The 26,644-nt window shown below is 42.7% G+C and overlaps 1 protein-coding gene and 1 long non-coding RNA gene across 6 annotated transcripts in view; one reads left to right on the plus strand and one right to left on the minus strand.

Annotated features, from left to right (window-relative positions):
* The window catches only part of LOC308569745, a 77,898-nt gene extending 52,855 nt beyond the window's left edge, over window positions 1–25,043 (plus strand). For 3 of the 4 annotated variants that reach the window (XR_014000790.1, XR_014000791.1, XR_014000792.1), the window contains one exon: window positions 14,705–14,960. This is a non-coding gene — a long non-coding RNA (uncharacterized lncRNA). Of the gene's footprint in view, window positions 1–14,704; window positions 14,961–21,463 lie in introns of those variants that run through there. The other variant, XR_014000789.1, reaches the window with a different exon arrangement.
* LOC308569553 (integrin beta-1-like) overlaps window positions 1–26,644 on the minus strand; it is a 49,150-nt gene that overhangs the window by 1,780 nt on the left and 20,726 nt on the right. Inside the window, exons 4-14 of one of the 2 annotated variants that reach the window (XM_081163616.1) lie at window positions 20,941–21,163; window positions 19,631–19,801; window positions 18,486–18,724; window positions 16,660–16,755; window positions 15,719–15,808; window positions 14,023–14,163; window positions 13,717–13,919; window positions 12,439–12,677; window positions 10,765–10,987; window positions 5,930–6,014; window positions 1,778–3,693 (exon numbers count right to left, since the gene is read on the minus strand). In XM_081163616.1, coding sequence (XP_081019742.1) covers window positions 3,550–3,693; window positions 5,930–6,014; window positions 10,765–10,987; window positions 12,439–12,677; window positions 13,717–13,919; window positions 14,023–14,163; window positions 15,719–15,808; window positions 16,660–16,755; window positions 18,486–18,724; window positions 19,631–19,801; window positions 20,941–21,163 — 1,854 coding nt within the window. In that variant the 3' untranslated portion in view covers window positions 1,778–3,549. Of the gene's footprint in view, window positions 1–1,777; window positions 3,694–5,929; window positions 6,015–10,764; window positions 10,988–12,438; window positions 12,678–13,716; window positions 13,920–14,022; window positions 14,164–15,718; window positions 15,809–16,659; window positions 16,756–17,395; window positions 17,552–18,485; window positions 18,725–19,630; window positions 19,802–20,940; window positions 21,164–26,644 lie in introns of those variants that run through there. The other variant, XM_081163617.1, reaches the window with a different exon arrangement.

Consider the following 26,644-nt stretch of genomic DNA (forward strand, 5'->3'; position numbering starts at 1 on the left):
CCCCATGGACCAGAGCACGCCAGGCACTCCTATCTTCCACTGCCTCCCGCAGTTTGGTCAGACTCATGTTTGTAGCTTCAAGAACGCTGTCTAACCATCTTGTCCTCTGTCATCTCCTTCTTCTTGTGCCCTCAATCTTTCCCAACATCAGGGTCTTTTCCAGAGAGTCTTCTCTTCTCATGAGGTGGCCAAAGTATTGGAGCCTCAGCTTCACGATCTGTCCTTCCAGTGAGCACTCAGGGCTGATTTCCTTAAGAATGGATAGGTTTGATCTTCTTGCAGTCCATGGGACCCTCAAGAGTCTCCTCCAGCACCACAGTTCAAAAGCATCAATTCTTCGGCGATCAGCCTTCTTTATGGTCCAGCTCTCACTTCCATACATCACTACTGGGGAAACCATGGCTTTTACTATACGGATCTTTGTTGTCAAGGTGATGTCTCTGCTTTTTAAGATGTTGTCTAGGTTTGCCATCACCTTTCTCCCAAGGAGCAGGCGTCTTTTAATTTCGTGACTGCTGTCACCATCTGCAGTGATCATGGAGCCCAAGAAAAGCCTCGTGTATGTGCTAAAATTAAGACACAAAAAGGTCAAGGGAAATTGCTTTCAACCTGGGGCCCACAATGTGGTGCCTGCAAGCATCACAATACACTCAGATATGCTCCTTGGAAGCCACTAAGGTCCAGTTTTTTATTTTTAAAACTGAGTATTTTTGACATTCTTGTTGTTTGATTGGGGTTGTTGGTGTTTTGTCTGTTAGGAAGCAACTCTGAGCGTCACCAGTTTTTCTTTTGTGAAATGGGCATCTTGGAGTGCCCCCAATAGCTCTTTAAATTTCCCACTGGGCCCAAAAAGATTGGGTACCTCTGCTATAAACCATTACACTGAGGCATTTGCAGCACTCATTCACAAATCAATGGGCAAAAAATTCTCAGTAGTGTCCAGTCATGTAAATTTTTACATTTTCCATTGGACCTGTCTAGGAACATAAGACCGTTAAAATGCTGGTCCAGGTGCACTGGTCCACTGGCCCAATAATATATCTGCAACAGTGCCCAAACTGATGCCTCTGTCAGAGTCAAAGCTTTACTACTCTTGAACATGAAGTTTTTTCCAACTTGTGCTGCATTGCCCAGGATACTGTTTTAGCAGAAGTAGTGCCGTCAGAGTTTGACCAAACTGCGGGAGGCAGTGGAAGACAGGAATGCCTGGCATGCTTTGGTCCACGGGGTCACGAAGAGTCGGACACGACTAAACAACAACAACATTGCCGTCATACTGCTGTCCATAATATCGGGCTGTAACTCCTTCAATTCTGTTGCTCTGCATAATCCTGGCATTGATATGACAGGTTACATAGGGGAAAGACTCTTTCCAGCTCTCTAGAAAAGCCAGGTAGTGAGATTTAGGCTTAAGGGGACAACCTCAAATCACTAACTCAAGAGCAGTTCTACAGAAGGCAGCAGAACAGTTTCAGAGTATGCAGCTTGAGATTGCAGCCTTAAATGGTAAGCATTTATACAGCACATAATTTTTCCATCCCTGGGCAGAATGCAACAGACGTCTTGAGTGCTTTGCAATAATACAGCATAATTCATTTCTCTCTATGGTACTTTGAATCCTGAGCATTAGGTCATCTTTTCCATACATTTGCCAGAGCAGGATTATTGCACAGAGAAGACTCTCTCCAGGGCTTTGTTCTAAATGACCCAACAGATGAGACACATCATTTCTCTTGAATGTGTTCCACAGTCTGATAATTTTAAGGTCTCCTCTGCCTTTGGTAGTTGGCCCAAATTTCCCTGTTAAGTCCCAATGATTTAAAATCCTGCATTTTTGTCCTTGTGGCAAATACATTCTAGAGCCGATTGATCCTATCGCTTTGTACATTTAATGGAATAGCTTCGCTCCAGAGGAAATAGATCAACTTCTGTTTCACCACTGTTATATAAAAACATGGAGGGAATGTGAGCCTGGGCAAACACTGGAGAGGGGAAAACATGTAGCCAGTTTTAACAATTACATTTTTAAAAAGCAAAAGAAAACATAAAGCTTTCCTGTGTTGGGAGTGGGCAACTTTGCTAGTTTTCGACCTTTTAAAAAAAGCCGTAGGAGTGCTCTCATTCATGAGTGATACAATGTGGAAAACTTGCTTTAAAAAAGTTCACATAATAGCACACATTTGTGGAAGGAATTAGCATCACATGATGCATGTTTTAGCACATGGATGAGTGCGGAAGTCATAAAGCCACATTCAATGCAGCATTCACAATAGCCGTGGAGAGAAGGGAAATAGTATTTCCCGAATCACAACTACAAAACAATGTAGTTTGAGTACTGTGAAAACAGCAGCACAACCAGTCCTTTGAGGAAAGTTCTTCGGGGTCTTGGAAACAGACGAGCAACAGCTGTACATTTCATAGAATCAAAGAATTAAAGAGTTGGAGGGAACTCCGAGCATCATCTAGTCCAACCCCTGCAATGCAGGAATCACATGGGTGGTGAAGAACAGTGTGGGAATCATTCTAAACTGCTGGATCCCTAGTCTGGGGATTCCTACCCCCTTATGATTGCATATGCCATTTATAGTCTCCAATACTTGGTACATTCCCTCCTTCATTAGCATATTTATTGGATTTGTACTGCCCAGGTCTAAATGTGCAAACATGGAAGGAAGTCCCACTGAGTTCAATGTGACTTATTTTCAGCCAATTTACTTAGGACTGCATTCTTTTTCCTTGTCTCTGACTCCTTCCGATTAAATTCCAGAACCATATGTGACAAGAGTATTGTTAGCCCAGAAATGGAAAAAAAAAAGAAATTCCGACGAAAGAAGAATGGCAGACGAAATTAATGGACTATGCAGAATTGGACAAAATGACAGGAAGGATTCGAAACCTGCGGGACCAGAGATTTACAGAAAATTGGAAGAAGTATATGAATTATTTGAAGAGCAACTGTAATCAACAAATTACGCTAGTAGGACTACAAGAAGTTTTGTAAGGAGAAATATACGAAGTGTTACAAAGTAGAAAAAGATAGAGATATTGGTTATGAGTTTGAAATGTAATAGGGAAGATAAGAAATGCATACTGACAGATTAAATTGGAAAATTTTCAGATAGGATTGATGGAAGTCAAAAATTTGAATAAGATGTAAAAGAATGTTTAATTACTGTTGAAAATGATATGTTAAAAAAACTAATAAAAATTTATATATGAAAAAAAAATCCAGAACCGTATGCACATAAACTAAAACATAACAAAAACAGTCATAAACAATAAAGCATTAAAAAATACACAACCAAACTGAACAATTTCCACATAAATCACGAGATCTAAAATAAAGATGCAAAAAACTGAACAGCAACCCCTCCCCACCAACAAACCCCCCTAAACAGTACCCTAGCCCCAGAATCTGTTCAGCAGCTTCAGATTTTGTAGCTGGAGTCAGTCAGTGCCCCAACCTCCCAGGCCAGGTGGGAAAAGGCCTGCAAGGCACAGAGCAGGTCTTCCAGGATTTGCAGCCAAGATGGCATAGAAAAGAACTGATCAATTTTCCAGGAATGAATATAAGGGCTGTTTCCCCCGCCCCCCTTTTAATTTTTTTACCTGATTGGTGAAAGGTAGACAATCAGTGCTAATTTGTACATGATACTCCACAGCAAAAACTGCTGACATTGTGACGATCATAATCTGCATAAATTCGTTATCTGCATGTTTTAGTACAGTGCCATTGCTAAATGTAAAATTAATATGATATGCATGGAAATAAAAACGTATGAAGGGAAACATTGTTAATTGTCTTTATGAAACGCTAAGAAATTGGGAGAAATTTCACAGCAATAAAACCGATAAAGGAAAGAAACAATACAATTTTAAAAAGGCATTATTGGCTGCAATCAAGCTAAGTGTAGGGAGCGCCACAGGTACAGGGGGCTTCACAGCTCTCATTGATGTGTAAAGAAAACTCTCCACTTGTAATGTGTGTGTGTGTGTGTGGTGTTATTTATTTATTTATTTATTGCATGTATACCCCCGCTTTTTCTCCAAGGAGTTCAAAATGGTGCACATGGTTCTCTCCCACCTCATTTAATCCCTGCGACAACCATGTGAGGTAGGTTAGGCTGAGAGATAGTGACTGGCCCAAGGTCACCCAGTGATATTCATGGCTGAGTACAGATTTGAACCCTAGTCTCCCAGCACCCTGTCCAACACTTAACGCCACACTGGTACGCGATGCCTTTGCTACATACTTTCAGCTACTTTACTACTAAATGCTGCCTTAGAATTCCTTTCATGGATTCCTTTCTGGCTTTTAAATAGCTACTGATGTTTTTTTTAAAATAAAAAAATGTACATTTATAAGGAACAACAGCACATGAAATCTGATATAAGCATAGGACTGGCCAAATGAAACAAATAGAAAAGATGCAGAGTTAGGAAGTACAAGGCCCAGTTCGAATCCCTGCCTAGCCTGTGGGCCATCAGTCTACTTCTTTCTCCCTTAGGATCAACTTGTTTTCTTCAAGTGACATTGTTTTTAACCAAAAGCAGCTGTGCAGAACTGCAATCTAGATCGGAAGTTGAGGAGTGTGGGGAGAGGAGCTTATCTCTTCCTTTACAGGTCATTTTTCTCTCAGAATAGCCCTTTCTAAGTTTAGCCCTGCCACACTGGGCATTTCTTATCCAGACTTGTTTTGGTTAAAGCAAACTTTGTTTTTTTAGAAATACCTCATAAGAAATTAGGCTATGTATACACATTTCATTTTAAAGTCATTGGGACAGAAAACTTGGTGTGTCCCACCCCCTATATAGTCCATGTTCAATCTAGTTCTATTGAATATCCCCACCCCCTGCGGAAAAGGGCTTCTTGGGAATATAACAACTCATTGCCGACTGATTCTGCATTACCCAGCAGTGTGTCCATTTGAAAACAGAAGAAAACAGCAGCCTGGGCAATGGGTGTGTTTGTATCCACACCTGCCCAGGGACATTGTAAGAAGGCGTAGCATCCTTGTAAATACTCTTAAAGTATTCCTGGTTTTGCACCTGTTGGTTATTGAACAAAGTGAGATTCAGAAATGAGATAAGAACTAGAGGCTCCTATGGAGAAACTGCCACTGTTACAGGGGATAAGCAAGGAACAAAGGACGCTTTGTGTTTGTCCTGCCTTTATTTTTTTAGTGTGAGGTGTCTGATAGGGAGTTTGTGCAGTTGGAGTTTGTGCTTTGAAACTCTCCTGCAAATGAGGCCTTTTTATTTTGGTCTTGCTCAGTGGCGGCAGCAGCACCCGCCCCGTTTATGATTAAGATCCAGCCTCCTGGCGACGGCTGACAAATCTGGAAGCTTGCTCACTTCTTTGTGACCTTTCAGTTGATTCCACCAGCACCACACTACTGTTACTAAGGATTCCCCATTCCCTCAATGGACCAACACAGCTACTTCCAATTTTTCTCCACTTCTTAAAGTGCAACGCAAAATCAACCATGATTTAGTCTGAGAGAGAAATCAATCAGGCAGGCAGGAGGGGCTGGGGAGCAGCTTAAATGTGCAAGCCCATTTAAAGAAAAAAATATCCTTAGAATTCCACTAGATTTGGCCTGATTCCTACTGAGGAGCTGGCTGCTGTCTCCTTTTCTCTTTGATTTAATAACAGAAGTATCCAGGAGGCTTCCAAAGCCAAAGGCCCCATATGTTTGACATTCTTTTTCTTCTGGGAAACTGGAAATGACCTCGGACCTCAATGCTTATAATCAGCCAATTTGTGTGTTTACTGAATTGTTGTTACTATCCCCCCCCCACCCCAAGGGAATCTAAAGGGAATATACTTTTGCCTGAGACGGAATTTTGAAACTCCAAAAATAACTTTTTGGCTCCTTTGTAATACTTTCTGTGAGTGCTGTTGAGCTTCCCCTTTTTATTCTCTGACCTTTTCACTCTTGCAATCTCTCTCTTGACTTTTCTGCTGATTCTGGTGAGGCCATTGGCTCATTTGCTCTGATGTCATGGTGACCCTGTGTGAGAATGAGAGGCGACAGGGTCTCTTGTGGATCTTTTGCTTAGCTGAATGCTAATGGGAAGTGCAGAATCTGAATTCTAAGACTGGTCACATGAAACCTCTGGTACATTCAAGCACATGCATATTGCCTACAAGACTTGGGTTACATATGCTTCAGGTTACAGATGCTTCAGGTTACAGACTCCGCTAACCCAGAAATAGTACCTCGGGTTAAAAACTTTGCTTCAGGATGAGAACAGAAATCCTGCTCCGGCGGCACAGCAGCAGCAGGAGGCCCCATTAGCTAAAGTGGTGCTTCAGGTTAAGAACAGTTTCAGGTTAAGAACGGACCTCCGGAACAAATTAAGTACTTAACCCGAGGTACCACTGTATTTGAATGACTGAATTCCTCATGCAAATGGAATGATTCTAGATAATGCACTTACAAGCCATAGGCAATTGATACTTGCTGTTTATAAGGTCATATCTTGGAATGCATCAGAACTGTGTGCAGTAAAATATGCACAGTATTATGAGAAACTGTGATTCTCTTAATGCGGATGTACCAAAACAACCAGCTGTGTGAGGGAGCATATGTGCCCACATTAATGTGTTAGAATGCAGCCTGTATACCTCTTAATATGGATGTTACAGAACAATGCAGCTCTGAGGTGCTGTCGGCTTTTTGAAATAGACATCAGGATGCGTTTAGATAAGAAGAATTGCTTACTTGGAATTTTGTACCTTTATTACTTCTAAATTAGTATGTTTAGGATTACAAACTAAGGCTGTTATCACGTGCCACTTAAAAAGCACTCTGTGTCTGATACTGGACTAAACTTCCTACATTGGCTAATGTGATTTTTAAAAGTAGACTTCTGCTGCTGCCTGCTGCCTGGTGTATGAACATCACCCACACATATGCACAAAATAGTACATGAAGAGACAATTACGGTATCATGAAAGAACAGCCAACTTTTGTAGGTCTCCAAGAGACAATCCTATATTCTGTTTAATTTATTACAGTGCCATATGTATGGTAATTATTTGCAGTCCTTTATCTGAGACACCACATTTATTGACGTTAAATCTGATTAATGTTGCAAGGTTTAAATTCTGTAGCCTTTATCACAAATGCACTTCCTGAATCAAATTATTCTTCATTGAAGCTTTTGTACTGCTTTCTTCCACTATATTTGTAATATTAATTTTTTCATTCATCTGACATGATTTGATTGCTAAGAAACCATTCTTTTTCTGTGAACCTCATGCTGGCAAATCTCTTATGCACTCATTTGGTCCGCTATAAATCATAATATTCACAAGTTATTTCTTAAACATTTGTCCTTTACTTATTTGCCTTCACCCACAGCATGCAGTTGGCTTGGCTCACTTTCTTAAGCTATCTTTCTATAGCCATTTGTTGTCCAGGTACATTTTTGGGATGCAGCTGCTCTGAGTTTGCAGCATTTTTTCCTGCCAGTGAGACCTTGTCTTAGATAAGGAGTTCAACTCATGTACAAATGATGTGTTTATGGAGCAAGATTTTGAATTTTAACTCAGTAAAGATGTCCTCTTGCCTCATATGTATAATTTACTTAAATATAAACCAGGCCGTTCTGTCTGAGGAAGGAGTTCACTCCTGCTTCTTGGTTTCCGCTTCTTGAGTGCAGATTCGCAAGGAATACAAGCAACTCTTCTGTCACTGTGATTTAAATGAGGTTAGGCTATAGCTCATTATCTGTTTAACAGTTCATTGACACAAGGCACTGGAGGCAGAAAAATCTCAATCTCTTGGGGGGGGGGGATGGTACCTGTTAGGGTTCCAAGGGGTTGCTCGAGAGTAAGCAGGCAAATGCCTCCCTGCTCGGCTGTGAAGCCTTGCTTTCGATGCCAAAATAAACTTTATCTGTCCAGAGCGCCACTCTCCCGTGGCTGGCTCATTCACTGGCAGAATCCGTGAGTGGCTGGTCCTTAAACCTTCCCCAGCAGAGTAGTTTCTTGACACCCAGTCTGCGCCTCCACCCTCAGCGTGGAAGCTTACTGTGCAAGGAGGGCGTGGGTAACGGAGGACCTCTCTCCTCCCCGCTTTGCCCAGGCAAGGTGTCCTGGCACCGCCTCGTCTCCTCCGAGCCCTTAAGCTCCTCTCCACTGGAGGACAAACCCTGGGATGACAACTACACCCTGTCTCCCACCCGTATGACTTCCCCCGGCCTGCAGTGCTTGTTTGCCTGCCTTTTGTAGACTTCTTTAGCCCTTTCCAAGTTTAGCCGGAGTTGTTGGTGCAAGGCCTCCATCTCTTCTGCAAATTGCTCCACCGCTGGCACACTCCATTCCTCCTCTCCACGCCCTGGGAAGGCCCTGGGGTGACACCCATAACTGGCCATGAAGGGGCTCATTCCTGTGGACACGTGTTCAGCGTTGTTGTACGCAAATTCAGCTAGCGCCAATTTCTCTACCCAATCGTTCTGCCTCTCACTGACATAACAGCGTAGGTACTGCTGTAGTATTCCATTCGCCCTTTCAGCCTGGCCGTTGGTTTCTGGGTGCCTTGGTGTCGAGGAGTTCACCTCTACCTGCAGCAAGCTCATGAGTTTCTGCCAGAACCGCGAGGTAAATTGTCTTCCTCGATCGGCTGTCTCCTCTGCTGACACCGCATGAGAGCAGGCCACAAAATGGCACATTTTAGTCAGTAGATTGACCACCACCATCACCGCTGTTTTCCCCCTTGACTTGGGCAGATCTGTCATAAAATCAATGGACACCACCTCCCAGGGCCTCTCCGGTGTGGGTAAGGGTTCCAGTAACCCCGCTGGTGCGGTTCTTTCCCCTTTGGCCCTCAGGCACCTGTCGCACCCCCAGACATATTCTCGTACATCCTCCCTTACCTTGGGCCACCAGAGCTGTCTGGTGACTAAGTAGCATGGTCTTATGCTGCCCAAAATGCCCGGCTGTTGGGTTGTCATGGAGCTGCCTAAGTATCTTGGCCCTCAATGTCTCTCCCGGAGCATACAGTGCCCCTTTGTAGTAGAGGAGCCCTCCTTTTTCCTCAAACCCCCCATTTCCCCCCTTTCCATCTCTGAGCTCCCTGATTTTAGTCTGAACAAACTCATCGTCTCTGGTCAGCCCAACCAGTTCTTGGTCCACAGGAGGTCCCTCCCCTTCCATGTACTCAGGTTTCCTGGAAAGTGCGTCCGCCTTCACATCCCCCCCCCCGGTAAGTATTGTATTTTGAAGTGATACTGTGAGAACAACTGCGACCATCTGACCTGTCTCTGGTTAAGCATGTGTGCTGTCCGCCAGTATTCCAAGTTCTTGTGGTCCGTTCGGACCTGGATCTGGTGCCGCGCCCCAATCAAAAAGTGTCTCCACTGCCGAAAGGCTGCGTAAATGGCCAGCAATTCTTTGTTATAAACAGTGTAATTTTGCTCTGACTTGCTCAGTTTCTAGAAACCCTCATCCTCATTGGTGGTGTCTGGTGTGTCACTCCCCCCCCCAGTAGCTCCCTGCCATCAATGGTGGTCACCTGCAAGGGGAAATCTAGTGGCAACAGGTGTAGCTGGTGCTCCAGAGTAAAGTCTCTACTGAAGAAATTACATGACGAACCCGAATCCAGCAGAGCATTCACTTGTACTGGGTGCCCATTTGGGAATTCTAGCACCACTTCAACTACTATGGCTGCCTTGGGAGGGTCTGGTTGGGGCTCTTCTACTGGTCGCTTGCCTGGCTGCTGCTCCTGTTGGTCTGCAGCCAAGCTTTTTCGTTTCCCTGCACCTGCGCCTTCTCTCCCTCTTCCTCTTGGCTTGCTGCCCCCATCATGCCTTGCCAGGCGTTTCTCTGGGGACAGACCTTCGTGAAATGTACAGGGCGCTGACAGACGAAACACTTCTTGGCTGTTTTCCAGTCCCTTCCCTCCTTCTTCCTGAGCTCACTGGTGTTTGAAACCGCGCGTGCGCGGGCTCCATCAATTTCAATCAATTTAGCATATTTAAAATGAGTTGCTAATACATTCTAGTAATAGGTATTCAGCAACTGAACTACAATGCTGTGAAATAACTGGGTGCACTCAAGTGCAGTTTTTGCACAGATTTAAGATATACTAAAAAGGTAAAGGGACCCCTGACCATTAGGTCCAGTCATGACCGACTCTGGGGTTGCGGCACTCATCTCGCTTTATTGGCCGAGGGAGCTGGTGTACAGCTTCCGGGTCATGTGGCCAGCAGGACTAAGCCGCTTCTGGCGAACCAGAGCAGCGCACGGAAACACCGTTTACCTTCCCGCCGGAGCAGTACCTATTTATCTACTTGCACTTTGACGTGCTTTCGAACTGCTAGGTTGGCAGAAGCAGGAACCGAGCAACGGGAGCTCACCCAGTCATGGGGATTCGAACCACAAACCTTCTGATCAGCAAGTCCTAGGCTCTACCCGTGTCCCCTTAAGATATACTAGTTGGCTTTAAATGGTATCTGCAAGTGCAGGTACTATTTATTTTTTAAACTGAAAAGTTACACACTTCAGTATACCCAAGGAAAAAACCCCAAGGCAATTTACAACAAGAAAACCAATATAATAAAACACTAATTACCAATAATTTTTTCAGAATTTTGTTTGGGGGGGAGGGAGAAAGGGAGAGAGAAAGCAAAGCAAAAACATGGGCCACAAGAAACAGTTCCTTGTACAAAGGGGAACACAAAAATTCCCCTGGAGCAATTTGCAAATATCCCAGCAGGAAGTTATTTTATTATTTAAAAATCCAAAAGCCTTACTTGTTCTCTGCAAAAAATCCAGGGCAGGTCGGGCACAATTCACATGTTGGCCCCGTAAATTTGGGATCTGTGCAGTTACAGACTCCACACTTGCAGATTCCTCTGCCATTACAGATTTGCCCATTTCCAGCTACACACGGGGCAGTGTCCATGTAACAATCACAAGCAGAGCCTGTATAATTTTCTGCGCATTCACACTCACCACATTTACATTCACCATGCCCTGCAATAAAAAGATAGGTATTTAGTTTCTATAAAGCACATGAAATTTAACATCAACAACTGCCATAATCTGATTTAATTTGACAGAATCATTCAAAGTTGATTGTATTTCCCACCACCCAGGTAAAGGAATAGATCATGTGACTTCTATTTCAACCACAAGATCCAGTACTGCAAGTCTCTTCCACAATTCCAAGGAGAGGACATGCTGTACCACTAATCTCCAAAGGCCAACTCTATAGAGACAATGGTGTCCTGTCTGCAGGATATGAGGTCCACATTGTAGCCCTACAAATTTCTATGAAATTGGTGGAGAACTGCTATGAGTGTGCTTTCATAGAATGAGGTTTGGTAAAAGTTGGGTCTTGCATGTTGTGGCCATACATGACTTGACCATCTGACTGTAGTAGAGCATAAGACCTTGGTCTGCCTCAGAGGCCAGCAAACCTGAGAACAATGTGCCTTTAGAAAGCAAGGGCAGAAAATCATTGTTGCTGAACAATTTTGAGGTTCATCTTGCATGCTATTATCTAACCACTCACTCTGCTATGTCCACTGGCAGTTTGCTGAGAGTGCTGATTTTAGATTGCACTGTCACTTGGAGCTCCTAATCAGAATATTCTCCTTTCAAAATGGTGTCAAAAGTTGGCACAAAGGTAAGGGATTAATGGTGTTTGGCAGGTTCCTCCCCATATTATCTTCCTAACCTGTACTGTCCAAAGTGGACAGTTTTGGCTCTCTCTGTAATCTCTCAAGTTGCACTCCCACCGAATGGCTCCCACCACAGTAATGGCCAGCATGTACTGCTTCCAGATCACAAGAACTAGAGACACTGTGAGCACTGGAAGTCCCTGTGGCAGCCAGAGCAGCTGTATAGGGTCTTTTCTTTAGGGTCTTTGACAATACTTAGTTGTAGGCTCGGTGATTACTCATTTCCCAGTTGGTCCCCTGAGTCAGAAAATAAGAGGAAAAGAAAAGTGGAGAATAAAAGGTTTGTTTGTTTTTTTAAGGCAAAAAGGAATGATCCAGAAAAAGGAGTAGGAAATAACAGAAACCAACAAAAAAGCGCCAAAGGAAGTACACACTGTAGATAGAGGAGCTGCAGCTGAACAACTTGGCCTGGGTAAGATAGGACCAGATCTGGTGGCTGAACTCTAGGCCACATAACCCCTGCCTTTTACTTGATGTTTCTTGTAAATTTATAAATTAAAGTCTTGTGAAGGCATACAATAAGGGCTACAGTGTATGATTCTCTTCAGAAAAAGCCCCTCTCCTTTTACTAATAGTATTACTGTGTACTGTACTGCACAGCAGAGTATCGCAAGCCAAGAAGATCTCCTCCCAAATGTTAGGCTCTCACGCTTAGAAATAAGTACAGGACTGCACCCAAGCATTCCCCTTCCTCCAGAGGAACTTCTGAATCCTCACAGTTTAAAAGGGTCAGTTCATTACCTCCACAAATCAAGCCATCAGATCGATCACAGTTGAAGTTATCACATTCGCAAAACCGGCCAGAGTAGATCTCATTTGCATTCTCTCTCTTCCTGCACACACACTGTCCACAAATACATTCTCCATTGTTACTACATATTTCTGAACTGTTTGCTGGTCTACAGGTGCCTGACATATCTTCACTGTTTACTTCATCCATGCTGCATTCACAGAGCTTTCCAATACGTCCTGGTTTACACCTAAAAGAGAAAATGGTTCTCATTACTAAACTGTTAACTAAAATCAATGCAAAACTTTCTTTTCCCTTATATACATATTGAGAAGGGGGTGGGATGAGATACGGGTGCATAGCTACAGGAAACAGTCTCTTTCACAAGAGCATGATTCATCTTAGAGGCAGACGTTCTGAAACTCAAGAGCAGCAGTTTGGGGAAGCTGCTGAATGACTCTTCTACTAAGTTCATTAATATAGCAGCTGCTCCTAATTGCTGTAAAGATAATATAAATGCTAATTTATTCCAAAGGTGAAATGAGGCACATGCCTGCTCGACACACCAGACATTCATTTTTCTATGCATTCTTGAAGAATGGTCTGCTACAATTGCACTTAAGAACAGGTCCAATCAGCCTGCAACAGTATTAGTATTCACCACTTATATAATAATAATAATAGTTATTATCAGGGAACTGCCATTGGAGCCAGAGGGAGAGGGAGGGCTCCAGAGGGATTCCGGAGAGCGTCCTGGGAGGGAGAGAAGCAGCACATCTTCTGGAGAAGGAAATCAGCGTAACACCAGTGGAACCAGTGGGGAGAGCCCGGGTCCTCCGATGCCCACACCCCCCCTGCGCAGAAGGCTTCCGCGCAGGGAAGCTAGGCGGAGACTAAGCGTCAAAGAGCTTCTTTGCTGGAAGAAGTTCAAGAAATGCCCACTAACGGATTCTGCCAGCGATTGAGACAGCCACGGGCGCGTGGCTGTCCAGACAGAAAGGGTTCATTCAGGCAACCAGCCAAGGGTGGCGTTGATTTACACACAAGCAACCCCTAGAACCATTACAGTTATATATTTGTTTATTGCCCACTTTATTCCCCACAGGACTCAAACAGATAAAAACGACACCCATAAAGTACATAGCGCTTTCAAAAACGAAACAAAAAAACAGTGTGGTCCAAATTAGTTTTGGAAATACATGGGAATTTAAAGATCCTGGTAGTCAAGGGATATTTTATTTCCTAGCAGATTTATCTGAGGGAGAGAAAAAACATTAATATTTATCTACCTGCAGGCACCACACTCAAATGTTCCACTTCCATAGGAGCAAATAGGGCTGTCTGGAATTCCGTCCTTGTGACATTCACATTCACAGATGAACTCCAGATTAATTTCTACCTCTTCAGTGAAACCCAGTGGCTTGATTTTAATGGTTTCACCCTGCCCTTTTTCTGGACACTGGTTGGCTGTTACTTTAATCTCAAAGCTAACCTGTAAGCAAAATAAAGAGTACATAGGTAAATTGTTTGACACTGATTAGAGGGTGTGTGTGTGTGAAGCAATAGCACACCGATTCCAGAATGCAGAAAGTTACCTCATCTCCAATTGAAATGTTGGAGCACTTTCTTCCTTCATCTCCTGTACCATTCACTCCATTCTTGCAGAAAGATTTATATTCATTTGTGACTTCTTTTGGTAGTTTGTTGTTTTCCAGAATGACTTCTGAAGACAATGACTAACACAAAAGTCAAGTAGTTTAGTGAAGGATAATGGAACATGCAGCCCAACTTCATCTGGAAAGCCACAGGTTTTTCTACTCTGTGGTCTCCCAGATGTCCAAACAGTTCCTTAAAAACACTTGGAAAATACTCTCTTGCAAGAGATACATGTTCAACAGATTCTATCTAGTCCTTTTACAACGGGCATTTCTGAAGGGACTACAGTGGTACCCTGGTTCTCAGACACCTTGGTACTCAAACAACTTGGAACCCAACACTGCAAACCCGGAAGTAAGTGTTCCTGTTTGTGAACTTTTTCCGGAAGCTGAACGTGCTCCGTTTTGAGTGCCACACTTACGTTTTGAGAGTTATGCTGAGTTCTGTCTGTTTTTGCTATTTATTTTACATTTTTGTTTTTGCAGCTCTTTTTTGTTTTGTTTTTGTTACTGTGTGGAACCCAGTTCAGCTACTGATTGACTGTGACATTGTTTATTGCTTTCATTTTATGGTTCAATGTTCTCGTTAGATAGTAAAATTCATGTTAAATTGCTGTTTTAGGGGTTGTTTTTTAACGTCTGGAACGGATGAATCCATTTTGCATTACTTTCTATGGGAAAGCGCGTCTTGATTTTGGAACCGACTTCCAGAACGGATTAAGTTTGAGAAGCAAGGTACCGCTGTATTAGTTTTCTCTGTATCTTGACACAGCAAGTTTTGAACTAGTGTTACCGTTTTCTCGTGGGTTTTGTGCAGCCAGCGTCATTGTAGCTTACAAAACGGATAAAAGAGATTGATAAAATTGTATTGCTGATAAGATCAGAACTGCTATTTTCCTCTCCCAACTCCTCCCCCGATAAACCACACACAAACATATTGAAAAGGACTGCAGACTGTTTAAGGCTTTATAGGTTAAAATCAGCACTTTGAACTGGGTCTGGAAACTGACAGCCAGTGCAGTGAAGCCAGGACCAGTGCAATCTGCTCAAACCTGTCTTGCCCTGTGAGCAAGGTCTCTGGGTGGCTAGAATGGGAAGCTACCAACTCTTTTTATACTACATATACATCCCAGAACCTAATCTGCTTAAATAAGGGATGGGGAACCTCCAGCCAGGCCTCCCCATTTGGCACAAGAGTCTAAGCCATGGCTACCTGCCCTACCCCTGACATTGTATGTGACAAGTGTGGGGCAAGGCAGGGCTGCGTAAAAGGTGCTTTGAAGCTGATCATCAGTGCTGGAGAAGCACTGCACAAAGGGTTTCTTCAGTGCTGACAATCAGCTGACTGATGGCAACAGAGAAATACTGCACACATTTTTTGCTTATACATTTGATTTCAAACCATGGAAGCGAAGATTGCCATTGCAACATCAGGTGATTGACAAGGGGGTGGCCCTGTCCACCTGTCAAACTTGACTTGTGTGTATATGTATATGTATATGTATATGTATATGTATATGTATATGTGGCCAGGTCCGGATCCCCACTGGGGTCTTCAACAAAATACATCCTTTATTGTATACAAAACACGTTGTCTTTGGGTGTATGTTGCGATAATGAAAACTGGTGAGCTCACATTGTAGGCATCAATTATCAGTTGAATCACGTTACTGGAGTTTGAAGAGCGTGTTCCCACAGCAGATTTTGGAATCAAATTCTTGAGCTCCTTTACATGAGAAGAGTGAGAAAAACATTCAGTTAAAATCATAAGCAGCACATAGATCAATTCTATACACAAAATGCCATTTATAGAAAACCATAAAAAAGGTAAAGGACCCCTGACAGTTAAGTCCACTCGTGAATGACTCTGGGGTTGCGGCGCTCATCTTGTTTTACTGGCCGAGGGAGACGAGATTTGTCCGTAAACAGTTTTTCCAGGTTATGTGGCCAGCATGACTAAGCCACTTCTGGTGAAACCAGAGCAGCGCATGGAAATGCTGTTTACCTTCCCGCTGGAGCAGTAACTATTTATTTTAAAAGACAGCTGAAGGTAGCCCTGTTTAGGGAAGTTTTTAATGTCTGATGCTGTATTGTTTTTAATATTTGGTTGGAAGCTGCCCAGAGTGGCTGGGGAAACCAGCCAGATGGGTGGGGTATAAATAATAAATTATTATTATTATCATCTACTTGCACTCTGACGTGCTTTCGAACTGCTAGGTTGGCAGGAGCTGGGACCGAGAAATGGGAGCTAACCCCGTTGTGGGGATTCAAACCACCAACCTTCTGATCGGCAAGCCCTAGGCTCAGTGATTTAGACCACAGCACTACACGCGTCCCATATAGAAAACCATAGGTATACAGAATTCAATTTCTCAAGTTTCTAACACATACACAGAACAGGGGTGGGACAACTGCAACCCATCAACTCTCTACATTCCCACCTAGGGTGGGTGGGGGTAAATACCATTATTGCCTAGAGAGCACCACTGGTCGTGTGGGTGGAGGCATTTTCAGGCTGGGCAATCTCAGCTGGTGAGGGAAGGGGACTCTATAGAAGCTTTTGTCACTTGCTCTTACCTTGTAAACTGGTTGAAATTCTTGTGTAACAGCAAATATTATCTGAATATTATTGTCATTTAGCTTCTGAACAAGGTGTGCAATGGAGGGATAATCCTGAAGAATGAAGTTTACATTTTATATATACTTGAATTTCACACACAATAACATTCTTATATACCATTTTCTATACAAACATAAGCAAGAGCAAACAAAAGAGTCAAAAACATTTTTTAAAAAAGCAATCCATCAACTCTCATTAACAGAAGCCTCTAATTCTCAGATTCTTCATTCTTATCAAAGCATTACTTAGGCTTTTTCTTGTATTTTGCCAGTTAAATAAATGTTCTCCAGTTCTTGGGTTTCTCTCTGGATTCAGAAAAGGAGTTTTAGCAAAGTAGGATAACTTGGTTTTAAAATAGGCAAACCGAACTTGCATTCTTCCTCTATGAAGAAAAATGTGAAGGCTACTATAACAAAATTAAAAATCTCTACATGTTTTTACATACAAGCTCTGCTAGCACTGGTCCATGAAAGCTTACAGACCTTGCTATTTTAAACGTTTAAACTATAAGCTAAACTTTTAATGGGTGTTCTTCTCAAAGCATTCTTCTACATTGGGGGGGAGGTATACTGGGATTGTCTCCCATTTCTACACGTGTGTATATTTGCGTGAGAGAGAGAGAGAGAGAGGCACACACATACACAATAACATACATGTAAACACAAAATTAAACATTCTCTTAAGCATACTTACATAATAATGGCTCATTGTGTACATATTGTTATCTAAATGACAACGCCCGTCATTTGGCAAGACAATTCCTCCAAGTTTCCCATCTCCAGCAAAATGAAATCCAGCATCCGTAGAAAATACCAACAACCGAGTGACATTTCTCCATCCAAGTTCTGACTTGAGAAGAAATTTTATATATATATATATATATATATATATATATATAAAAGCAAGGATCATTGTGAAAGAATATGGTAGCAGAGAAAACTGAAAAATCAGTGATCAGAATCTCCATGTATTTTTTAGCAAATATAAGCTCTCCGCCCATCACTACTGTACAGTTTTGATAGTAGCTTCAGGAACATGTGCATGACATAAAAACATAATGTGGGAAGAAGCCACCTGAACACACCCGGAAGTGACAGCTGGGATGTGTTGGCACTAGGATACAGTTGCTCCAGCTTATGGTCAAGAGGCATGGAGAAATTACCATGCAACCTTTGCAACTGGAGGTTGACTCAGAAAGCTTCAAAGCAAGAGAGGGGGAGGATTCCACTTGTACACTGAAGTCGCTTTCCCAATTCCCCCTGAAAATTGCTGGCACCAGTCACTTGGGCATCCAGATCAGAGTTCTGGTCCAGGGTTTTACTCTATATCTTTACTAGCTAAGTGTGTATGGGGCGAGGTGGGGTGGGGGATATGAGTTGGGTTCCCTCAAAATACACTGCTGGCTAACAACTACTAGAACTGAAAATCAGCAGCTAGACTTTATAGGAGCAAGACCAGAAGCAGTAGAAGAGAGGGTCTGCAAATCATAGACTGGTGACTGAAACCTTTTGTTGTTGAAGAGAGAGAGAGAGAGAGTACACAATGACTATGCCTTTTGTTTCCTGTGCAAGAGCTGCAACAAACAAACCCTTATGAGTACACATGTGGTTGTATGCCTGTTAAGGATCCCCACTGGCTTTTAACTGCTTATCATTGTACCTTTTCAATATTTGTGTCCAGGAAGTTAAATTAACACTTTTGATCCATTAAATCAATAACAGCCAAGGGTCTACAAGTCAATTGCATTTATAGTAATATGCAAAAGAAATGAAAATACACTTACACCACAAACAGCAACCTGCATTATTGCATCAAATCCACCTTCAGGAGAATCCAGATTGCCAGAAATCTGTTGATCACCTACAAGCTTATTGAACAGATTTCCATCGCTGGTAAAGTTGAGTACATTCCTGTAGCTAAAAGGGCTTGTACAGTTAAGGTCAACGGTGCATGGGTTCTTGAGTTTGGCTGGTGTAGTACTAATATAAGGCATTACAGTTTGTTCAACTAAAGAGCCAAAACCTGAGAGAGAGAGAGAGAGGGGACGTACAATGGAACTCTACTAGTTCTGAGAGCAATAGAAAGCCCTATAGAGTAGCCACCAAGTTGCAGGGCAGGTTGCACTCTAGCAAAAGACATTCTTTTTCATCAGGAAACAATGGGAAGCTTGGTCTACCAGGTAATGAAGAGTCCAGGAGGAAGTGGTTCTGAAGGGTCAGAATTCAGCCTTAGCAAGGGTTATACTGAATGTCTTCTACACAGCAGACATGTATGGAAACCCAGAGAGGCTATCTGGTTGTCATGTGGGTTTCTTTTGTGCATGTGTTCATCCCAAAGAAGCAGGATATATTGCCTGGAAGGAGTGCTATGAACTGGGATCATGTAGACATTTTACTTTCTCAAGAGGCTGTATATGAAACCCAGTAGGAATTCCAATGTTTACATAGAAACCAATCAACTTTGGGTTGTATTCAACCAAGTCCTACTTAAAAGTAGATCCATTCAAACTACTCATTAGCTTTGAATACTATGTGTTAAGTTTGTACATGACTTAAGTTATCTTCAGAACAAAAGCATTGACAATAAACTTGAATAACTTAAGTTTACTGATCCCAAATAGTCTACTGTGAGTATGCCTTAGATTTGATGCAGCCTATTATAATCCTTGCTTCCACTAGCTTGCATATAGGCTCTCAGGTTTGCTCTATCCAAATCTGTTTTTATCCAGCAGCAATCTAATACAGAATCTATGTTATAAAAGTATGCATTTTCTTCTCCTAGCACAAACTTACTAAATCATGTTTATATTTCTGAGCACATGCATATTACACATGTATATTTCTTTATACATTTTGACATGATAAACAGAACTTTGTTTGTAAAGAAAAGCTAGCCCTAATTTATAATGATCTTAAACAAAATTATTACCAATTCGAAAATCTGAAGTTATATTCTTCATTTTACTCATGAGAGAAGTTCCAAGGCTTTTCACATTCTCCAAGTCATCTTTCATAGAGTAGGAGAGATCCATAAGGTAATAAAGATCAATGGGATAATCTTCAGCTCTCTTAAATTTTAATGAAAATGTCTGTGGTTCCCCTAATCCCAGAAAAAGAAATAAAAGTTTTAAAGCAAAAATTCCATAATGACACTAGACAGTAAGTACGCTAAACATATAAGTGCACTGACACTTCCACCCTATGCTTAGTGCCTCTGTCTTGCTAGAATATATCCTTGAGCTGTGAGGCCACCTCTTCCTTGTCTGGATGGAGGGCAGAGATCTGTGTGTGAGGTGTCAGCTTATTTTAAAACCTCTTTGGCATAGGTGGAAAATAGTCCACTGTACGAAGTCACACCTGTTGCTCCACCCACATTTGCCTTAGCCCCTGCACACCACTGGCACATGGACTCCAGAAGATGGCCCTTTATTCCAACATAAGGGGAGGGTTCGTGGCCTTGCCACACAAGTATAGCTGAGAGGGACATTGGGATCTCCTAACAAGGATTCTTTGGGGGAAGCCATGACTGCTTCAAGTGGTATGATCATGAATCTGCACGTACAGTGCAGATGGGGCCCAAATCTACTTAGGAGGATACTTCCAATAGGATAATCCAGTTGCTGTTTCCAATTGTAAACACATTTTTTGTACATTTCCAGTTCCTGCTCGCTAGGCACTCCAAAATATGTATCGCAGTTATCAATGCCTGGGGCACATTCTGTGCTTCCTCTGAGCAGTTCCAAAGCACTTTCAGGGTGAAGAAAAGCATTTTTGACCCCAAATCAATCTTAAACCATTTATGCATGTACCAAAATTGTTTTGAAAGCCACAATATTCTGGAAATTATCCCACACCATGTTTCATGAAGACTGGTCATTTAAGAGCTTCAGATGCATTTCTTGAATAGGGTAAGTTGAATGTTCATGTGCAAAAGTGTCTGTCCAAAGGAATTTGAGTTGCCGTTCTGACCAATGCTGCTCAAGGCAATATACTTAAGGTGCGGAAACTACTAGAAAATCAAGGTACAATGGCTTGATCAAGGTACAACGTTCCCACCTGTTGAAGCTGGATCTATCTATCTGTCATCTATCTATCTATCTATCTATCTATCTATCTATCAATCTATCATCTATCTATCTATCTATCATCTATCTAAATGTTTTGACAGTTCTAGTCAATTTCTTGAATAATGGTGAGAACATAAGGAATAAGACATCACTGTTAATCTGACACCCTTACCTATTCGCAGCTTTAATTGTACTTGCTGTGGTTGAATCTGAGTAATGTCTTCCGGTTTAAGATTCTCAGCAGCCCCTTTGACACGATTGGTTACTTCTTTGTTTTTCGGCATAGCTTGTGAGCCTCTGGGATTTTCTATTTCATCTGGAGGGCAGCCCTTAGTTTTTAAAACTTCCAAATCGTCACATCGTGTTGAAGTAGATTCTCCTTCTTGAAAGAAGGTCTAGCAAACATAAACAAAATCAGGTTCTAAATTATTCACAGTAGGTTCATCTCCAACTATACTACCACCATGGTTCATTCCGCATACAATTCAAAACACCATTGACATTTAAAAAACCAAATCTGATTTTCACTTTGTATTGCTATATTAGTTGCAAGAGGGGATCACCTTCAGTAAAGGTATGTTTTCAGAAATGCAAAGATACACACAGCAGGGTACAGCAAAGTCTAATTGTTAATCTTGTACTAAACTGTAATATTGTTCCAAATGTTATCTTAGCTGTCTTACTATTTTTAATAGCTCCTTGGAAGATGACTGAAAGCAGCATAAAAATGGAATGGAATTCAGCAATGTTCTAGTGATGAGCAGTTCAGAGTAAACTAGCTTGACAGTAGTTTTCAAGAAAGATGCTGTAAGCGGGCTTGGTAGGTTTCAAAGCTATTACCTGTCCCTGCAAGGAAGTCCTAGGGGAATGGTCAAGATGCAAAGGCCTAGCAGAGCTAGCAAAAACAGGAGACAGCTGCAGGATGGGCAGGGCAGACTGTAAAGGCACAACTCAGAAAAGGAGTCATGACACCAGTGTGGGCGTGGCTCACGGTTGCAACCACAAGCTACAAGGAGAGGAGGAGAATGAAAGAGATGTGAGGCAGACTCAGAGAGGAAGAAGTCCTGGCATTCGAAAGAAAGGGTTCTTGCTTCCAGCAGAGGGGTTGTGATGGAGCAGTAAAGCCAAAACCAGCTGGGCTCTTGCCAGGAGCCAAGTGCCAGAGAGGCAGAGGAGACAGGGCAGGAACTGAACTTGAGAGACAACACAGCCAGAAAAACAGCTCTGTTGTGGGACAAAATTAAGTGTTTAGTCCAGGCACAAAAAGAAAGAGCCAACAGCAAATCTGATGGGGGGCCTGCACATTGCCATTGTTAGTGTGCCTGCAACCGTGAGGAAGACACCAAAACCAGGAAGGTTTTATACATAATTTTGGTGAGATCACTTCTGAAGGGAGTGAGGGAGTAATGCATTCGTTTGATGAAGAGTTACCCCATCATAGCTCTCAGTCCTGGAGGACCTGTCCCCTGCCTTGCAAGCCTTTTTTCACCTGGCCTGAGAGCTACAAAAGCTGAACAGAATCTTGGGTTGGGGTGGTTTTGGACGGGGGGAGCAAGGAGTTGTTGCTGTTGATATATTGTATCTTTATTTTAGATATTGTTGTGATATATGTGGAAACTGTTCTGTTTGGTTGTTTTTTTTAAAAAACGATTTATTCATTGTTTTTGACTCCTTTTGTTATAATGTTATGTATTTTTCCATGCTGTAAGCTGCCTTGAGCATGGTTAGAAGAATGAAAGGTAGCATACAAACAAAATTATGTATGTATGTATGTATGTATGTATGTGTACCTTCAAGTGTGGAGGATGCCAAAGTTAGATTCTTTCCTCTTGGAAATAAGTACACAATACACATGTGTAGCATCTTGATAAGAATATACACTAGTGGCCAAAATTGTCTTTCCATTGATATATAATTTTATGGTATTACTCCAAAAAAAGTGATGTTATTAGCCATCATTGCCAAAACAAGATGACACCTGACTGGCTCTCTAAACACTCCTTTTTCTGGTTATTTGCCTATAACTTTTGATAGAATACAGATAATGGAACAATCTTTGATGCATTACATTCTCCATTAAATTATCTTTCCAGTGATATAAAATTTTAAGGTATTACAACCAACCCTTGAAAATACACTTTCTCCAAAAGGTTTCCACAATTTTCGTCACTAGTATAAGAAGCTGAATGCCCCCCCCCCCAATCAGAATCATTGTCCATCTACCCCAGAGTTCTCTACTTGGGCTGACAGCATTTCTCTGGGGTTTAAGGAAGAGGTGTTTCACATCAGCTACTGCTTGACCTTTTTAAACTAGAGATCCCAGGGGCTGGGGCTGGGACCCTCTCCATGCAAAGCGTAGGACTCTGCCACTCAGCTATGGCTCGTTCCCCCTATTTTAAATATATAGGAGCCCCAGAGGAAGATGCCAGACAGGTTCCTGAGGAAGTATACTCAAAGCAGCCCATCCGAGACCCAGAATGGAACAGTGAGTCATTGCTGTCTGCTGGTTTACATGACCACATGACCAAACAGCCAATACCTGACACTTTGCATGTAAAATCCAATGAACAACCATTATTATATGCTACAGCATAAAAGCAATTTGTGTTTTATCACTTTCACACACACGGATGTGTCTGGAAGCAGTTTCTGTAAAAGGACGACCAGGAGGATAGGAACTGCTCTTTGCTGTATCTGTTAGACAGCCCAGTTCATGCACTGTATTTATCCCCTGAAGTTTAGTGGGAAAACACCAGTGAACAAAACAGCAAACCAAGTACAAATTGTGCAAACTAGCAATGGCCCTAGAAAGGAACTATTAGAATTAACAAGCAGTGGAAAAACAAAAAGGGATCAAGTTAAGTTTTGCCTTTTCTGGCTTCAACTTACAACATACCATACTACTGTAATTTATTTGACTTCTTCACTGTAAGGTTCCAAGGCAGGCTGCAGGAATTTACTATTCAACAGTTTAAAACAATTTATGCTCACAGCAGTAGAGTGGGTCCTGAAAATATACACCTCGGATGTCAAAGGCCAGGGCAAAGTTGCAAAGCAGAATACAGATATTTTATTTTGGAGGTTAGAAACACAGGAAGCTATTCACTGTTAGTGGAAACTGTAGCTGTCAGAAGCAGGGCTCTAGTCTAGTCTTCTCTTCAACATTTTGCTTTTATCATTAAAAAAAATTATATCCCACTCTTTGTCTGTTGACTTTAGGATAGGGTATGGCAATCAAAAACAAAACTATTAATCACAATTAAAAAAAAAAGTTATGTACATTATGTCTTCTTGGTATCTCATGAATCAAAAGGCCTGTAAAAGATAGGCATTTTCAGTTATCTCTGTGCATGGATTTTTGTTATTTTTGCTGCTGTTGTTTTGGAGAAGTATTCAAGCATGCAAGTCCCGATCTGCAGTCTGAAATAGTATATTCCATACAGAGGTTTAACCACCTCTGTGAAACTAGGGCTAAGGATTGTATCAGAACTTAGGACTCAGGACATTCCAGAAGTCAAACTAGATTTAAAACACACAGAAAATTCTGTTTCCCTGTCCACCTGCTTTGTCAGCAGCTAAAGTTACTGCCCTTCTAATATCACCAGGAGAATATAATTAAATCCAGACAGAGAGACTCCAGAGTGGAATGATTTTAAATAACTATGAGGGAGAACTTGGGAGGGGGCAGAGTCCTTGCCACTGGCAAATGGAAAAGGACAAAGCCTAAGGAGACTGCATTCTTAAAATAAAAAAAGATTTTAGTAACAGAGTGAAGAATTTACCCATTCGCCTGGTTCCAACTGCAGATAGCAACTGCTTCTAGCTAATCAGGGCAATCATTTCAGAGAATTCGCCTCTCTACCTTCTTCACCTGGCATTCAAGAGACCTCAGACTATTTCACGCATACAAGTCAACTACTTATGTCCACATGACAAACACCCCTGTCCCTGTGTAGGGAAGAGGGCATGGAAAAACAGCAGTGTGAACTAAGCTATATATGGATACAGCCAGTAGTGCCAATCTGATCATTACAGTTGGAAAGTAGAACAGTCACAGCATGCTATTTGATAGATAACTTGTAAATAAGTCAATATATTTCAACTGATGCATAAGGGACGCACTTATTTCTTTTCCCAATGGAGTATTAAAAGAGAGAAATGGCAAGGAATCTTTCCTTGCAAATCTGCCTGTTTCTTTCCTGCTGGTCACGGGTGAGGTGGAATCCCTTCCCTGCAAATTGAATTTGTGGACACAGCACCAAGTGAGGAATCTGTTTACCCTCAAATTGCACCAGGGTCTTTTTATTCTGCCGTGTGAAACAAACCGATCCATTCCATCTCCAAATCCTCTGGCACATGCAGAGGAGTTGGGAAAGCCACTTCCGGGCCTGCCCCAGGAGGTGGGGTTGCGGGCATCACGCCCTTCCCCACGTGAGCGGGGGCTGGTCTCAGCCCCCGCGAGAGCAGGGGAATCCCATCCGGCCACGCCTCCCGGCCAGCCAATCGGCTGGCTGGAGGGGGCGTGGCTTGCCCTATTTAGGGCCGTAGCGGAGGGGGCTCGCCCTCTCTTCTCCGGCTAGCCCCACGTTTCTCCGACGACCAGCTGATCGCCCATCGTTACCACGTGGAAGCGTTGCAGGAGCACTTCGGAGCGCGCCTTTGCAGCAATCGGGAAACCATCTCAGCAGGCACCAGCCTTGGGAAGCGGTTACCGCTGCTTTGCTCTCTAGCGAAATCACTCTCAGGGAATTCCTTACTCCCTATCTGCTTGCGTGCTCCATCGCACAGCAAGCCAAAAAGAGCTGAAATCGTCTGGGGAGGGTTTTTGCTCGCAGATCTCCGGCAGCCGCAGGAAGGATCGCTCGTCGCGTCAGCAGCCCTCCACAAGTTGGGGCAAGTTCAGCGCATCTGTGGTTCCTGCAAGGTCGCCGCTGCGGCGAAGTACGCTTCCGCCTTTTTCCCCACGTGTCCGCTCCGCTTCAGCAGCCGCCGGCCAGCTGATTGATCCCTCGAGCAGCCTCCCTCCTGTGGTTATCCTCGGCAGCCTCCCCCCTGGCAAGTTCCTCCTTCCGCAATTTCTTCCATCTCTCCAGCTCCGTTGCGATTCCCGGGAAAGGGTTTTCACCGGCCGGATCAGGTTGTATCTGCTTCAGTTTGCTAGGGGCTTAGCTGCTGGTATTAGGGGGGTCCGTAGCCGGTTGCAGGGGTATTTCCCCGCTGTCCCGGGTGCTCCTTCTCACTGTGAGTTTCGCCTTGGGAGCGGTTGCTATTGGGGTTGCTGGCTCTCGCTGCTCAGGGCTACATCTGGGGGGAATCTACGCCGTCGCTAGGCAACGGGACACCTTTGCGGCCGCCATTTCGGGTGACCACGTGGCCTTCTGCGGCGGCCATTTTTGGTGAGGCAAGCCACGTGGGAAATAAGCCTCCTTCGGGTAATAACTAATTCAAAGTAGGCAAGGCTTTGGGAGAAAGGGCTGGCCTGCTAGCTCCATTGCTTTAGAGCAACAGTCTTTAAAGTGCTTGAATTGGGAAAACAATTTATTGGAGGTATTTGGTTGTGATATATTATTATCAGTATTAGTAATTTTCTTCAGTTCTGATTGGTTTTTCTAGCATTTCATTTCATTCTCCTTGAATAATATTTTAATAGTTTAATTCAACTTAGACGAGTCACCACTGTTCTTTAATATTCTAATTTGATCCTAAGTTAGCGCAAGGGGATTTCATCTGCAAGTTTAAGAGCTGAATTAATTGCTGGGGATTACAACTGCATAAGGTGCTGAAAAATTAAGGTTCTGCATAAGGTAGGGGCCATTTTGATTTGGGAAATTACTTCATTTAGGTCAGTGCATATTAATTTGGTGATTGCTTAAAAT

This window comes from Podarcis bocagei (genome assembly GCF_964188305.1).
Source record: "Podarcis bocagei genome assembly, chromosome: 12".
NCBI lineage: Eukaryota > Metazoa > Chordata > Lepidosauria > Squamata > Lacertidae > Podarcis > Podarcis bocagei.